The 16,977-nt window shown below is 44.3% G+C and overlaps 1 protein-coding gene across 18 annotated transcripts in view; it reads right to left on the reverse strand.

Annotated features, from left to right (window-relative positions):
• Positions 1-14,750, reverse strand: part of tcf4 (transcription factor 4) — a 128,692-nt gene extending 113,942 nt beyond the window's left edge. Inside the window, exons 1-6 of one of the 18 annotated variants that reach the window (XM_029837245.1) lie at positions 14,640-14,750; positions 13,221-13,312; positions 12,883-12,921; positions 11,207-11,298; positions 10,963-11,053; positions 10,705-10,777 (exon numbers count right to left, since the gene is read on the reverse strand). In XM_029837245.1, coding sequence (XP_029693105.1) covers positions 10,705-10,777; positions 10,963-11,053; positions 11,207-11,298; positions 12,883-12,921; positions 13,221-13,292 — 367 coding nt within the window. In that variant the 5' untranslated portion in view covers positions 13,293-13,312; positions 14,640-14,750. Of the gene's footprint in view, positions 1-10,704; positions 10,778-10,962; positions 11,054-11,206; positions 11,299-12,882; positions 12,922-13,220; positions 14,250-14,639 lie in introns of those variants that run through there. The other 17 variants (XM_029837244.1, XM_029837243.1, XM_029837247.1 and 14 more) reach the window with 17 other exon arrangements.
• Between the last annotated feature and the right edge of the window lie 2,227 nt (positions 14,751-16,977).

The following is a 16,977-nucleotide window of genomic DNA, read 5'->3' on the forward strand; positions in this document are numbered from 1 at the left end:
GTGTGTTTGCCAGAAGTCACTGTTTTATCAATGAAGACATGATGCTGTGCAGCTCACGCCCTGCCGGAGAGTAATGGCATATTTCAAATAAAATGTCTCCTGTCACTCTACTAAAGACCTTCAACATGCAGAAGACAACATAAGAAAGAGCCAGTGTGAAGCTGCCAGCTGCAGCTTCCCCACATTTAAAACTCTGCAGTGTTGACTTGTAAAGGGCTTCATCGCCAGTAGCGAAAGCTAAAAATGGCTGAGTCAACTTGTTCATGTTCGGGTCATAGTAAAGACCAGTGGTGGGCCGTCAGGGCCTGCAAGGCCGTCTCTGCTGGCCTAAAAATATCTGAATCACAGGCTGATGTTAATTATATTTTGTCCATGAATACGTATTAAATAATTCCAAATGGTCTGTCCGCTTCCCCTGGTTGCGCTGTTTCCAGATGTGTATTTTCATATTTAAGCATTTAACCAATCACATTTCAGCCACTATTTGTTGCCAGGGTCAAAGAAATCTGCCTGGAGGCCTTCACAATCAGTTCTGCGGGCCCTGTAGCATAAAATAAATGTCGATCAAACTGTTGCTTCAACCAATCAGATTTTGAGTTGGCGACACCAAGGCCCTCTAGCAGGCGTATGGAAACGTCAGCGTATTCACACGCTTTGATTGGATAGTCAGAGAGTGTACTAGCCAGAGCTAGCAAACTGCATCTGTAGCGAGCTGCACAAGCAAAGATATTGTCGTGTTGATTTAATAGCTGTTTTGTCAACCCACAATGGCTAAAGTAGGAGAAGAAATGGATTTGGTTGCAGATTTACTGTCAAAGCCATTTTCAAGACGGACTTTTCTACAAGGCTGCTGAACGCACCGCGGGCACTCCGAGCACACGAAGAGGTCCAGTGCAAGATCCTCGCGCGTACTACCGCCAACTCCACAGCAGGATTCTGGACAATATTATTTGCCAGACACAGACCAGATTCCAAGACCACGAAAAACTGATCTTTGTCACCCTCCTCGACCCCCAGAAGTTTCGGGAATACCAGAAAAATTTCTTAGCACAGAGCCACGGAACACTTTTCGATCTGCCTCGGCTAAGAACAGAACTGACTGTAATGTATGCCATGGATGATTTTGCAGGAAAATCTCCCACTGATCTCCTTGACTTCCTTCAGCAGAAAAATCTGAATGAGAGCATGAGGCAGCTATATACATTTGTGTGTTTGGCGGTGACCATCCCCGTGTCGACTGCTTCTGTTGAACGGACATTCTCAGCCCTAAAGCGAATTAAAACTTATGCCAGAAATACGACAGGGCAGGCTCGACTTTCAGCATTAGCTTCGATGGCGATAGAAAAGGACTTCTTGATGGAACTGAAACGCAGGGATAATCTGCACAGCAGAGTAATTGAAATCTTCTTGAGGAAAGAAAGGAGGATGGATTTTGTGTACAAATAATCAGGATTTTTGGTGAGTAAAATGTTGCTATATTCCTAAATAATATTGCAATTTTATCAGGTTATTTTGATGCTTTTTTATGTGTGTCGCAGCTGTACCTGCAGTAGAAGTTTTATAGCCATAAAATAGTTATTGAGGGTTGGATTGATTCAGACGGAGCACTACTGAAGGCCTAGGTGTGAAATGCACGGCCCACCACTGGTAAAGACACACGGCGTCAGGACTCACTGGGACTCAAAGGAGTTCAGCAGGGTGCAGCATCGCTCCAGCTCCAACCAGCTCTTCTCCAGAACATCACTGTGCTTCCTGACCACTAACAAGCTGGAGAAACACGCCAGTCCACCGTCAATAATCGCTCATAAGGTGTTTTTGCTCATCTTCTGGGATGAATGAACCCAGAAACAACGATACCACATTCAACCTGCACTTTTCCTTCAATCAATTTAGACTTTTATTACAAACACACGGAGAGCAGAAACACACACTTACTCTGTCTGGCCCATCACAGGACCAGATGGCACTAGGGGTGTTCCAGACAATTTACAATGTGTGTGTGAGGAAAAAAGGGGGTGGAGAATGTATCACCAACACACACACACACACACACACACACACAGGGACTTGGCAGTGCTGGCACCAAAGTGGCAGCGCTGCCAAAGCTTGAGAATAAAACAAAAGCTGGGATGAACCATCCCGCTGCTTCCTTCCAAGATCCCACCCCCAACTCTGAAGCTGATGGTTTAACCCGCTGATCTCTGAGGGGAAGGGTTAGTGTGTCTCTGGCAAGGCCACTTCCATCGTGCCTGTATATTAAATAACCAAAACATCTCTGTCCTGGCACAACAAGCACTTGATATTAGTTACTGCAGATGAGGAGGGACGGAGGAAAGTGGGGGGGGGGGGGGGGGGGGGGGGGGGGACAACGGTGCAAAGTAACCTAAAGATGCTTCCTAGTCTTACGTGACAATAGCCTTAAAATTATCCTTGAATAACACATAATAAATAATGTTGTTATGAGTTATTTCATTTAAAACTTCTGGAAACCTTGAGGCCATCTGTCTGTGCTGACCTTATAGAGCACTACAGTTCATTTTATCACCCAAGCATGTGAGTTTTTATTCCTGATCACATATTGTGTGGTGTAGTTACATCATGGAGATGTATGTTTGTAAAAGAGGACCAGAGCTGATGCAAAAGAACAGAAGATAAAGCTTAAACACTTTCTAATTCCATGATTTCAGCATTTCGTTGTAAAGATCCTATTCTAAGTTTCTCTGACCTCAAACAGTATGCAGTAATCCTACATATCGCTGCATGTATGGGTGGAACTAAACAGTATTTTCATGGAATATGGACTAAAAAAGAACCCGTGCTTGTGTACAGGAAGTAAGTCAGTCTGAAAAAAGTAGCACGAGGAATAAATGTCCATAAACATGTTCTATATCTTTGCCATAAGTTCTAATGGCAACATTGAAAAGAGGCGCGCGCACACACTCACGGGCACGGTGCTGCCTCCCAGAATAACTTGGCTGTCTAATTGAAGTGGTGTTTGTTATAGAGAAGTGTTGATCGCAGCACTAATTGCCAGGCAGGCTGGTTGATGTTCCCCGTCTCTTTATTTCTTAAGGACTGGCTAATTAGGCACACTGACTGCATTTGTGCCACCGCTGCCGCCGGTACGAGGGTACAGGTGTGCGAGCAAATGCCGTAGCACAACGACGCCTGGCTGACGTCACAGACCCACTGCAGAGAGGGAAAAGAGCTTGTTAAACCTGTGCCGATCTTGCCGGGCGCGCCAAGGTTTCACCAAAAGACGAAGAGCTGCAGCCATGTTCACGGCGGGGGGGCGGCGCAGGTAATCATTCTGCTTCAGCTGATTGGAGAGGGCAACGAGCAGATTGTGTGCAGTCAGAGAGATATGTGAATATAGATAATAACCCCAAATGCAGCTGTGATTTGCCCTAAATTCCAACATCAACATGTTTATGATGGAAGTACTACTTGTGTGTTTAGATAATGTGTGGCAATGTAGCATGTTTGCTTAAATTGGCTAAAAACCCATTCATCTATTCATATGCATGTTTTTTAATCAAACCAGTGGAATCAACAATTCCGCCAGCTCTGAACTGGTAAACTTCATGTTTATAAGGGTGGTTACAACCTGTTAAAGTGTTTTGGTTTTTTTTTAATAAAGAACTTCTGATAGAAAACTAAATATTGGACTCTAATTTCAAAATCTGCTTCTGGCGATGACACGCAGAGATGACCCGAACCCTCGGAAGCCCTGACAACAGGACCAACGAGAGAAACTCGCTCAACAATGTTGACGAATAAACAACAGCTATAGGCTATAATAGATTTAAGACATAATACGGGCAATCATCAAAACTGTCAGTATAAATGTATCAATCAATCAATCAATCAATCTTTATTTATTTAGCGTCTGTTACAATCAAAATTGTCTCTAGGTGCTCATGTACGTTTCTAATAATGTTTCAGTAACAGTTAGGGTATTCCACATCTGCTGAAAATGCAAATAAAACACTTAAAATGGGTAAATTCACGTGAACCAGTGGACAATCAGCCATGAGGATGGATCACGTGGCTGGATCACACAGGAGGGGAGCGCACCTCCTCTCACAGGCACACACAGTCATGCTGACCGGCGGTACTTTACTGAAGGTTTCTACGGCGCTCAAAAGAAGGAACTAAAACCTGAGACCTCAACTCAACAGGCCCATTAATCCTCTGAAACCGTCTGTTTTCTGCGGCACCTTTTATCCCCACTGACGGGGGTCTCACATCAAGTCAAAGCACTTCAACTACTTAATTAAACTGGTGTCAAGAATACAAAAGTCAAACAAAATGTAATTTTAATACAAACGCGGCCCCTCAGGACGTTTTCCTATGTTTATCTTCAGGGAAAACATATGGAGCTCAGACTCTGCATCGAAGCGAGCGGCACGTCAATCTCCTGAGCTTTGAGGGAAAAGAGACGAAAAATTCACGGCGTGTTCTCACATACGCTAACCTTGAAATCACTGCTATTATTGGCCTAGTCATTATTAGCAGTAGAAAAGCAAATGGGGCTAATAATATCTGTCATTATGGCTAAAAACACCTATTAATCCCTAATCCGCGCCACAATTAAGACCATGGCTGGGTGTATTTGTGAGGCATTCGGCATCTCTGAGCTGGAGAAACAAGACAATTTACCAGCCTCACAGACAGAGGAGGTGGGAGGGCGAGGTATTAAGCAACTGGCAACGTCTCTCCATCTCTATTTTGAAAGCGATCAGCCGAGCCGTGTTTGAGTGGCAGGCGTAACAGAGGCAGATTTGACTGGATAGAGACAAGAGGGTGGCGGCGGGGGTGTCGCTTGCTGCGTTCAAGCGCGTTATCTGTCTCGGTACAAATGTGTGGAGTCAAATGGGAGCGGGGATGTTATTAAAAGCAAGCCCCTTTCCTAAGCGGTGAACTGTGACTTAATAAGTTCTGCCAATTAAGGGAACAAAAATCACGAGGCCATCGGGGCTCTATCTGCCCCGGCCCAAATTTCCCCGCTAATGCGTGAAGCTGGCTGGCAGAGGCAGCCGTGCGGCTGCGCCTTTCTGTCAGAACAGCAGCCACAACGAGGTGGAAGATTGGGCAAAAATAATATTAAACAGGATGAAGGTGATTGAATTTCTGATTGTCTTCTGTTGACATCTGAAGACATTCAACCAAAGTGCTCTGGAAATTATGTAGGTTGACGAGACTGCACGTACAAATTTAAATGTATTCCTTTATATAATGTTGCATTCATATTTATGTGTCTTTAAAGAAAAAAAATGCAATTTTTTTCAACCCCACCAAGGCCTTAAACTCAACACGGCAACATGCTCATCCCTGACGCTAGCGGGACCCAAACGGTGATGACTCGAACATTAAAATGTCTTTGTGACCAGAAACAACCAGCAGTTGTGGGCACAGGAACTATAATAAAAGCAATAATGCAATCATTTCCTATATTCTCTGACTCCATTCTATCCTTTTTTTTCTATATTATTAGCGCTCAGATTCCTGCTCCTTTTAAACAATGATGCCTGTCCAAATCAACAACTGTTTTACTGTCTTAAAATTTCAAATCGTTACATGAAACATTACTGAGTGTTTTCCAATATTCTTCATTTTAATCATGCTTTTCTATTAGACTAAATTACTCTCAAACTGCCTGAATGTCTGACTCTCATGCCACATGTGTAAAATGTCATACATCCTCTGTCAACCATATTTCAGATTTCCAGGTGTTCAAACTCATTTCCACACATCAGAAATGGCTCAGGTCATTCAGAGGCAGCTCCATAGTTAACGACAATCGAAAAGCATCTTATTGGTCACATTACTGCACGTCATGAGCTGTTTGGGTTCTTAATAGCTCGGTGTCATGGCTAAGCTGGGATTCTAATCACGTCATGGCAAAAAAGTTCCACTTCACAAAGGCTCTGGGTTCGCACACCAGCAAAGGTCAAAGTTCAAATCAGGGCACCGCTCATTATTGTTAGACTTGTGATGTTAGCAAGCACTGCTCCTCAGTTCCATCCACTCTTCTGTCTCATCTTTCTATCCCTTTATTCTCTTTGTTTCTCTCCCTTAACTCCCTTTGCCAACTCTGTGTTCCATTTCGGGGAAACGTTTTGCCCTCCTGCCCACCTACACACCTGCTTTTGCTCCCACATCCCAAATCGCACACATGCATTCATAATCTCTTTAAATCGGACACACTTTTTCACGCTCGGCAGTCCTGAACACACACACACGCTCACACAGACGTTAACACCTCAGTCTCCTTCCAGTGCCACTGACAGGAAGACAAACAGCAGATCTGATGAGGTTACAACAGCATCAAAAAGAGGAAAAAACAGTTAAATCCAGCCAAGACCTGAAATAGACGTGTGCGATCACAGCGGTACTGACAGGCAGAGTGAAGCCGCTTGCTGAATCCAGGAGGAGATTAGAAACACACACAGAGTTTGAAGTGTGCTTTATCTTTCCAGGGATGATCCCAGAATAAACAACAACAATGGCAAAATCTCCCAATAATTAAAACGCCTAATCCACTTCCTGGTTGGCGATGACCGTGGGCTGAGCGTGTCAGCCATACAGGAAATGTGTTGTGTTTATGTTTAGATCCCTTTTTTAGGTGACTTTATTGCCAAAAACGAGACATTTTTTTCATTGAATGGAGTCAAAAAGGCAAAATCTATTCAGAGCATTGTGAAGTCTGTCATTTCAGAATTCTGACATGTGTGTGGGACGTTTGTCACTCTTTATCCTCAAAAGCATCAGGGAGGAAAAAACAAAATATAAAAACCTGATTTTATTCCGCCTCCTTCATTTAGTGACAAGTTTGCCACATCCCCACGGTATCTCACTCCCAGACTCCTGCCCTAATCTGATGGGTAAAATTTAGCTCTTTTAATTTGTTTTATTCAAGTATATGCAATATATGATTTAGGTCTTCTCTTGCTGTACAGCAATATACTGTAGTAGAAGAAGCATCTATCTATAAAGTAGGAGTAAAAATATATATAAAAAATATATAAAAACCTTGACTGACATTAAAAATGAGAATACATTTCTGTTGGTCTCCCAAAACTGTACGAGTTGATGCACTTTCCGTCAACTGTGGGTAATAATGGGGTCAGTGGTGGCTACCATTTATTTAGACCAGTCAAACCACTTATGAGAGATGTTACAGCTCATGTGTAAGCAGCATTTATCTTAACCTTTAGTAACATGATGAACATATTTTTTTGCACTTCACCAAAATTCTGCCGCGTTAGCAAGGTGTAGGTGCTGTTTTTGAAACCACACCATCCCCTAAATGTGTAACATCAAACCTCTTAGGAGGCAACAGGCAGATTCAATGCAGATGTTTGTGAAGGGAGGTCAAATGAATAAAGTAGCGCAAAGACCCGCGGCTCGCTCCAAATAAGTTACGTCTGTGATATCTGAACATGCCACAGGAATCCAGATGTTCACAGCCTAAAACTGCTGCGCAGAGTCACGACAGAGTGAAGCTAAATCTGCAAAATGGTTGATATAAAAGTACAAAGCGCTGTGATAGCATAGCGACATTAGGATTTCCGAGCTGTGGCACTTCTTGGGACGACGCCCTCTTGTTCTTGCTGAAACGACGTGGCCCCTTTGTGATTGCTGCCATTACTGGGGATTAATGGCTGTTTTTAAGCATAATGAGAGCGCTCATCTTCGCTGATCGACTGGCACAAAGTGAGGGAGGGATGAGAGGAAGAGGTGAGGAGACGTTCGGGAACATCAGTGGTGCACAGGGAAACATGCACTCTTATGTCCAATAACCCAAAGAACAGAACCAGTGTGGACTCGCCCTGCCTTTTGTAACCACTTCTCTCATGGTTGTGTAGGTCTACAGAGTTCTAATTAGCTGCATTCACACACAGCGCTGGGCTCATCAAAATGCCGAGGCCACAGCAGGGGTGAGCAAAGTGTGTGTGTGTGTGTGTGTGTGAAGCAGTGTGTGACTTGTGTACAAGCGACGGGCGCATGAGCGGCACCAGTGTGTGTTCTGCTACCAAAGGCGTAATGAAACCAACAACCTCTAAATGAAGACACGCTGAAAACAGCAAAATCACAGTCTGATACAAATTTGACAAAAACGGGGTCCTTTCTCCATCAAACTGGAACATTTGTCATCCTTCCCCACACAGAAAGACACCAACAATACCAACAAAGCTGCAGAGAACAAACAACAACAGCACAATGGCGCAGTAAACAAAGAAGATGTCTCAGCATCTCTGTGTTCCAGCCAACAACAAAAAAAAAGGCTTCCGGGAACCTTTAAGGGGCAAATAACACGAGCAGGAGCAACAAAAAGCGGCCCAGCTGTTCTCTATCCCAGGGTATGGTTATAAAAAGCATGTTTCCTCCTAAAGTCTGTTCAAGGATGCATAATTCTGCTCCATGATACAAGCATGTTGTAGAATAATACACTTCATCCTCCTCTTTTGCATTTCAGTCCACCGTTTGACAGAAGGCTGATGTAGTTTGGAGGTTGCAGGTGATAGTTGCCATCATCCATGTCAACGACCACGTGTGACGTCACCTCACAACGTGTAATACCTGGAGAATTTAATGCGTTGTGTGTCATTCCCTGTAAGAACTCCTTTTAGTCCCTTCATTCTCCTCTGGTGTCTCAAATTGACAGTATTTATTGTATATTTACACATGCGCTCACATTTTTATGATTAAACAGGAGCTGCTCACTGGGTTTAGTGTGATTGATGTGTTATGAATGGGCACGAAACCCAAATGTTGCTAAATGAAACGTGACTTTGATTTTCATATCAAACAAACACAGTCTCAGAGTGTACATGTCACAAAACTGTCTGAACATACCAAAAACCACTTCAGCACTGGCATTGGGGTAGAAACCAGGCGGGTCTGAGAGCCCAAAACACCCACCGAGTTAAACTGGTGGGATCTGATACTGGGGCAACAAGCAACTGCAGGAATAGATGGCATAACCTGGTCATAACCTGGTGCATAACCTGGTTTGTTGGAGACCGTGGCCTTGGAATTCCAGTTTTCACTTGGTAACAACTTCCAGAACCGATCGTCCTCTGGAAGATTTGGACACAATTCTTTGCAACAGTTGCTGCAGCTAAGGAGCCTCCGCGTGGATGCTGGAGGTCACCACAATGACCTTTCCCATTATGCTGCGGATACGCAAGGGAAGAGCTCATCAGCCCCCGATGGAGGCTGGACCAGAAGAGAGGTGGAGACTCAGGCAGACCTGTCAGACCTCTTTCAGGAGCTCTTCAGCAGGACATGAGAGGGTCACCATGGGCCCAGTCAGCCTTGATTTACTGCATATAGTTATGTATTTATAGCCTGTGTTGCTCTGAAAGCTTTATTTAAAATGTGAACATGCTGACATTGTGATCACCTGCAGTGTGTGTGCATGCACGCATTCATGTGCACGTGATCTCTGAGGTCTGGATAGTCTGGATTTGCAGCTGACTGAAGTCTTCTTCTTGGCTTTAGGTTTTGCATTCCAGAGCACAAGGGTATGAATGAATGAATGAATGAATGAATGAATGAATGAATGAATGAATGAATGAATGAATGAATGAATGAGCGAGTGATCCTTCCATCGAGCTTCGAAATGACAGATTAAAAAAAGCTTCTTTCAGACTAAGTAACCTTGTTAAACATGTGAAACGGCTGTAAGGCAGAAGCTCAGCAACACATAACTTGTTCCCACAGTGTGAGTTCAAGTTATTTCCTGACTGCACGAAACACAGAGTCCACATCTAAACAGAGGAATAAATAAATCCCTGACTGACTGGATCAGTTTTGAGGAACAGATTACGTGATGGCTGCTGTTACCGACTACACAGTCTGACATTTAAAAGTCAAGTCCCATCACTCATGGACCTAAACCGGCTGTTCCACACAAAATACACTACTGTGGACGGCGCAAACCAGAGCAAACTGATCTCCACAACTCTCTCTCTCTCACACACACACACACACACACACACACACACCCGTGCGCGCTTGCATACACACGCACAAGAGGCAGGAAAGAATGAGAGCAGCAAATGACAAAAACAGGAAGTCTCCTTCAGGAATGAACTTGAGCAGCTGAAAAACAAACCGGTCGCCCCCAAAAATAAAGAAACATGAACAATCACAACATTGCAAATTGTTATTATTCCGATTCGACGTCTACGTGCAGAAAAAAAATGTGTGAAACTGCTGCTGAACACAGACCCACACAAACGCTGTTTCTCCTATTTTAGAAGGCATTCGCGAAGAACTCCAGTGGCCATCTGTTTGAGGAAATTACTCATTTACCCCCCAAAATAAAAGCATATCTGTTTCCTTGTAAGCAGTTGTTGGAGATTTGCATCTTTGGCAGTGACAGATCCATATAATGAACTCCAACAACATGTGGTGTTTTAAATATAAGTCCTACAAAACAGCAAGCAGGTCATCAACAACACCCACCAGAGAAATTTTCCAAGTTCTCGACCAAAAAGCAAATCCTTAAAGCTTCTCACCATCTTTAAAATAAGAGTTAAACCGCATCAAACTCGGCAAATAAACAGCAGCCGCTTTTGCAGAAGCCACCAGTAAATAAAGCAGCAGGTGCAAAGCAGGAGAGGAAGAAGGTGACAGAAGGAAAGAGACGGAGATCAAGGAACAAATCAAAGAAGGAGAAGGCTGACATACTTGAGCCAGAGAAATGTCCGCTCCCCAGGGAGGTCGGCCCATTCTTTCCACTGCTAACAGGAGGGGAAAACATCTACAAGACAAACAGAGAGCACATTAGTTCTGAGAGCTGTGACACCGCAGAGAGTAAGACACATTTCTGCAGCATCACTGCTGCTACATATGCAAGGCTTCCGTCCAAAACGCCGGCCTCAGCAGAAGAACACCCATCTTTGACTTTTGTCTGTGGCTTATCAGAGAAACGTTTGGCGTTCTCACTTCTTTTCGAGAGCAGTTGTTTTGGAAGGAACCTCTGCGTGTCACCGGCTGTGGGTATGGATCCATTACGTAACGCTCAGAGTGAGAGGGTCTTCAGAGGAGGACGAGAAGCCAAGTTAAAACATGTAGAAGATGCATTCCACAACAGTGACACGGCTACGTCGCGTCTCAGTCGAAGATCAAAATAGAGCCAGAGTTGGGCCTAAAGGCCTCAGGTCCCTCTGCTCGTGACAATGCTCCTCACCTCTCTGCAATTCCAGTCTTTGGTCTGTCTGTAGAGCGTGATTGTGGATCCGTACCCCTGCCAAAGTGATCACATGGAGCCGCGGCTCGGAGCTGAACGCAAGACAGAGTTTAGGAAGCGCAGATCCGACTCCTCTCGCAGCCCGGAGCCGACGCACACGGGCCCAACAGAATCACCTCCTCGCGCTCAAAGCCGCCAAATTGATGAGTCATTTTGGAATGAAACACTTGATATCTGACTTCAAAGTATAGGGGGAGAATCAGTGCGCACCATCCGCTCTGCGCGTGTGCAGAAATGTTTGCGAGGAAGGACTAAGCTCTGTTTTGGGTGAGTCTCCTCAAAGCTAGAGACAGTTGGGCCACACAGGTGACCTCTGTGTGGAGGATGCTGCCGCGTGAGCTGCCGAAAATCTCAGTGATCCTGTGTCGTCACCCTCGACTCAGCAAAGAGAAACTTCCCCTCATTTATAGTGACCGCTACACACCTAGACTAACACTCTGGCCCAACAACACACGTGATGCATCATTGCTCTTAATGCAGCCGTTCGGGCCTGTAGGTGCCAGATAATGAGCTTTAGCTGCTGCGCTCCTTCTGTGTTGAGACAAATCAACAGAAAACAAGCTGAACCATCAGGTTCTGATCATCAGAAGGCTTATCAATATCCCAGTGTGTGTGTGTGATTAGGGGGTGAGGATATGCACCCTGGCTGCTGCTTCCCTCCTTTAAATGAGCCGTGATGATTTTATTTAGTAAAGAATAGAAATGTTCCTTTTCAATAACATGTATGTAAACCAGCGAATTTTTGTGATTTTTGGGGGATTTAAAGTTAATTTTATGTGACACACACAGGCCTCCTTTACTGTATTTATCCAGTCTGGATAACTGGATTGAATCCTCATTCATGGTTTAGTGACCCTATTTGACACGTAAATATTGCAGGGTGAATATTCCTCTGTTATTTGTCTGTTTCAGAGCACAATAAGGCAGTAATGTTATTCTGGGGAGAAGGTGGGTCACACTCAGGAGTGTGCGGAGGCTTTAATAGCCCTCTCGTGCCTGTAACAGCACAGCACTGACTTTCAGCAGTGCGCAGACAGGGGTCACAAGGAATTATTTTTATTTCTGTCCCAAGTCTGTACATGTGCACATCACATTAACAGTTTGCACATTCCGGTGCAGGCAGACAAGTGGCCCTTGCCGCCTGCATCTCCTGCAGCATCGGCAGGATGGTCTGATATTTCCTGATGCGATGAAGCTTCTGCCGCCTCTCCGTGTCTCATCTTGGCGTTACGTGAACCCGGTTATTTCTCTCTCCTTTATTTTGGGGCTGTTCCTGCTTTTTCCTCCCTCCTCTGCAGACTAAAGTTACTCCCCATGGAGGAGAGGCACAGGGAGAATGCGGCCAAGAGCGGGACGCAGTTTCCTGTCCATCAAGTTTACAACAAAGGCTGCTCATTCATTTCAGCAGAAAAGGGGGGAAATGCAAACAATTTAAATGATCACTGAGCTTTTAACAGTGTGCAGAAAATTTGAACTGCTGACCATGTGACACAGGTGAAATGTTGATGTGTAGTGCGAGGAGCAGCCATAAACTCCCACAGACAAATAAAAGAAACAGATTTTCAACCCCAGCACGAGGAACAAAATGTAAAAAGACTTAAAATGAGATATACTACCATGGATGTTGGGAACATTTTCAAATCGCTGTTTCGCATCTATAAGACAACAAAATTACTAATGCAGCATCACAATAGTCTGCACACAGACACACACATCAACAAAAAATACAAAACCAACAATATGCTCTGACTTTTTTTTTTTTTTTTTTTTGCAAGTTACTCTACAAAAACACCCAAGTTCGGTGCACATAATTGAAAGAAGGCTAAAACATGTAGGTTTTGTGGGCTCCAGCCCATTAATGTAAACAGTGGTCGCTGTATGAAAGCCTTTATTTCTTCATGAAACTATTCACTACATTCATGTTAACAATGGGCGCAAAATGTGCATTTCTTACCGCACTGAAATCCAGCAAGTCGCTCAGTTCCTTGTCTGTTCCCAAAGCTGCCATCCGCTGTTGATGATGCATTTTTGCAAAATCGCATGGACCTAAAAACAAGGAAACAAACGGGGAGATAGACAGAAGAGGACAGATTGATAGATGGAGAGATGAAGGGAGGAAGATGAGAGACGAGAGAGGGAAGACCTCGGCTTTAGCTGCGCACCCTGCTCCGCTCCCGGACCTCTTTTTCCCTCCACAGCGAAATAAATCCAGAAACAGGCTTAAAGCTACGGTCCCAGATCTAGTTGCCTTTCATCCTCGGAGCTCGGGCTCAGTCCCGGTCCCTGCTCTGGCTGCAGGAAAGAAACCGCAAGTAGGGGGGGAACAGCCGACAGGAAATGAAGAGGACAGAAGTGTCTTTTAGCGTGTTCTTGGTGCGCTTTGCCCAGCTGGACAAGTCCGACCTCTCCGCGCCCAGACGCAGTTCAGGTCCGCGGCGGCTGACGCTCAGGCGAGATCAATAAATAACACGCTGTGTCTCCGCAAGTCTCTCAAGGAAGAGGACACATCGCTTTTTGTGAGCTGCTCTGTGCGTGTGCGTGTGTGTGTTTGAGAAGGAGAGTCCGCTCTGGCTGAGCGCTGCCGCTCCTCGCCGGGTTGCGGGTTCCCTGCGCTCGTCAGCGGGTGCTGAAGCTTCCCCGAGTGTGCAGGACGGATCCCATGTGCGTGTGGCTCAGCCTCGGCGCAGAAAAGTGTGTTTGTGCGGCCACCCAGCTTACACACCCGTTTAACAGCGCACAGCCGAGCTGCTGCGGGAGCGAGCGAGCGTGCGCCGCATCGGAGAGCCGCATTTTAAAGGATGATTATAGTTTTCACTGGTTTGTTGGCAAGTTTTTTTTTTATTCTGATAGTTTGAGTGATCAGGAAAAAGCGACCCTCCCCCCACCGCTTGTGCTGTGACACTCAAAAATGCAAACTTTTATTTATTTTGCTTGAATATTTACGCGCATTCGGGTTGTATCCTCGTTTCACCGCCGCTTGCTCCAGTGGCTTGAATAAAAAACCACATCACAACAAGTGTACTGCTTGAACAGGTTCCGCCATGCAGGTCAGCACTTAAACCTCAAAAGCGCCAAAACCTCTCTGGAAATACTTTACAGTACTTTGATTTTTTTAAGCAGCCTACAGCCTGCGGGCATTAAACGAGCGGCCTAGTTCTGCAAATTACAGCCTGCATGTGCGGGTCCCTTTCACAGAGGTGAAGCCAGCAAAAACAAACAGGTGCTGCCACGACATAAAGGCCTATTTGTTGCCTGTGTGCTGCTGCCTGTTGGTCCTTAACCGTGTAACAGCTCATACAGAAACCACTACAGATCCATTTGTTGTTGAAATCGCAGAAGTGCAACTATGTTTATTCTGCTTTATGTTCCTCACCTGAGGTGAATTTAATCAGCTGCGAGTGTTGATGGGATAATCTTTCCAGAGATTCCTCCTGAACTGCAGAACACACCACGACTGACTTCAGTCACCTTTTCAAGGCACCAAACCACTGAGAAATTCAGCATACATGGCTGATTACCAATAAAGCAGAGCAGGAAGCTGACCTAAGGCCTCAAACCCCACGGGACCCTCTAAATAAACCCACTCTCACTGTGTGGCTATTGTTCTGTTAGGGAACGCTTTGGCGCTCATAATTTACTGCAATTAATGTGGGAAGTTAGATCATGGAGCGTTGTAGTAGTTGTGGAGCTAATGGTTGGTGATGTTACGAGTGAAGAGTTCTTGTTTTGTAGTTTTTGGCCTTTAAACTTGCATTAAATCAATCACAATTTACATTTTTATTTCAAAAATAAAGTTGCACTTCAGTAAAACTGTGAAAAAAAATCGAAAAAATGTTGACGAAGACACCTAAGCTCTGATGAGATAGGTCTAACCATGTCCCCATCAGGTGCCATATGAGTGTAATAACTCTCCAGACCAGAGGGGGGCAGCAGTCGCTCCACTACACACAAGGAAGTGAGCACGTTCAAAAGAGGAAAATCTGAAGAAAACGTCAGAAAATGAAAGATATAAAAATAGGTGTTATGATGGCTGTTAAATGCTGAGGCAGAGACCTGAACTGGGCCGAATCACGGCTCCAATCAGCTTAAACCCTTCATTGTCAAATTAATGATTGACTAAATAATGAGTGAGAAAGAAAAGTTGGGTAAAATAAAAAACAGGAAAGGTGACTGAAGGTAAAGAAAAGACTTGTTGGATTTCTTTATCACACCAGAGGGTGATGCAGCATCGGGTCCGCCTGTAAAAGTAATCTGTCAACTTTGGCTGCTTCTCTTGTCATTATCAACATCAGTTATGTAAGGTTGGAACATCACATCCTGGTCTAGTCGGCCCGTTTGAACCTTGAAAGCAGCAGGAACACACAGTCGTGTTCCAGTGCAGAACACTGAATGATCCGGGTCAAACTGGGTTCCAAACATCATCCCTGACATTCTTATATAACACAGAAAGCTCCGCAGACGTCATGAGGAAACAGAATTTTCTATACATTATCAGCAAATAAAAGGCAGTCATATAAAATCAAATGATGCCCTGTTGCCCTTATTTCATAGATGTATATTAATATACATTAAATAGCTCAAGATTTGGCTGGAAGACAGCTTTCAAAGGCTGAAAGAGCTGAACTGATGCACAAAGTCTTTGGCACAAACAGGTTGTGAAACTTAATTCAGAAAATATTTCTTTTAAATTCCTTTAAAATTTCACCCAGCTGTGATTAACTTTGTCCTTGTGTGCGTTTATTAAACAGACTAAAATGTCCAAGACGTGGTTCTGTCGTTCTTGTTATTGTTATTATCAGGTTTTTTAAATTTGTTTTATATTCTTTTCATCTGATACTGTCTCAACGTTGATCCCGTAACTTTGCGTCCTCTGGTGGTTACCGGCAGTATAGGTGGACCAAGCACTTAAAAAAGGAACCAAAAGAAAATAAAAGTCCTGAATATATCAAATGTAAATCAAGCAGGTCCTGATAAACATTTCTTTCATTCCTACCTTTACAGGCTGGGAATAAATTGCAGTCATGGTGCTTTGATTTTGCAATCAACCAACTGATTAAATAAAACTGTCAGTTTGCTTTATTTGGTCAAAGGTTCCTCTTCTTATCTCATCTTCTGATTCTCATCAGTAAAAAGGAAACTGCTAATGGCCGATAACGCGGACGAGTGAGTGCTGAGAAACCTACAACACTGACTTGGCTCAATCACTGCCGCCAGGGCCAGATGGCCACTCTTTACTGGTGAGCAAAGGGCCCGAGTCCAAACTCACATCCACAGATAGGGGGTGAAACATTTTTAATTTCATTTTTTTTAGTTAAAAAAAGCAATTGCACAAACAACCATGACAAAAGGCCGTTTGGTTCTTGTGGTTTTAAGTAAGCTCGCTGATTGGTTGCTGATGGGGCTGCATTGTCCTCCTGTGGTTTCCTGCTTTATGCAGATTTCTGTTCTGTTTCGGCCATTGTTGACTTCCATCGACCCACAACAAAGCTCAGCAGCTATTTTTGGGTGCGCGTGTTTGGTGCCAGCTTCATCGGTGATGACATCACACCTGAAGACTTCAACGTTTGAAGAATGGATTTTAGATGTGATGGGACTGCAGACATCAACGAGGAGCAGGAGACAGACGGGAGGTAAAAAAAATAAAATAAAGGACTTTAGCTTTAAAATGTGGCGATGATGGTGGTCAGAAGAACAGCACGACTGAGTCACTG

This window comes from Takifugu rubripes, chromosome 6 (genome assembly GCF_901000725.2).
Source record: "Takifugu rubripes chromosome 6, fTakRub1.2, whole genome shotgun sequence".
Lineage (NCBI taxonomy): Eukaryota > Metazoa > Chordata > Actinopteri > Tetraodontiformes > Tetraodontidae > Takifugu > Takifugu rubripes.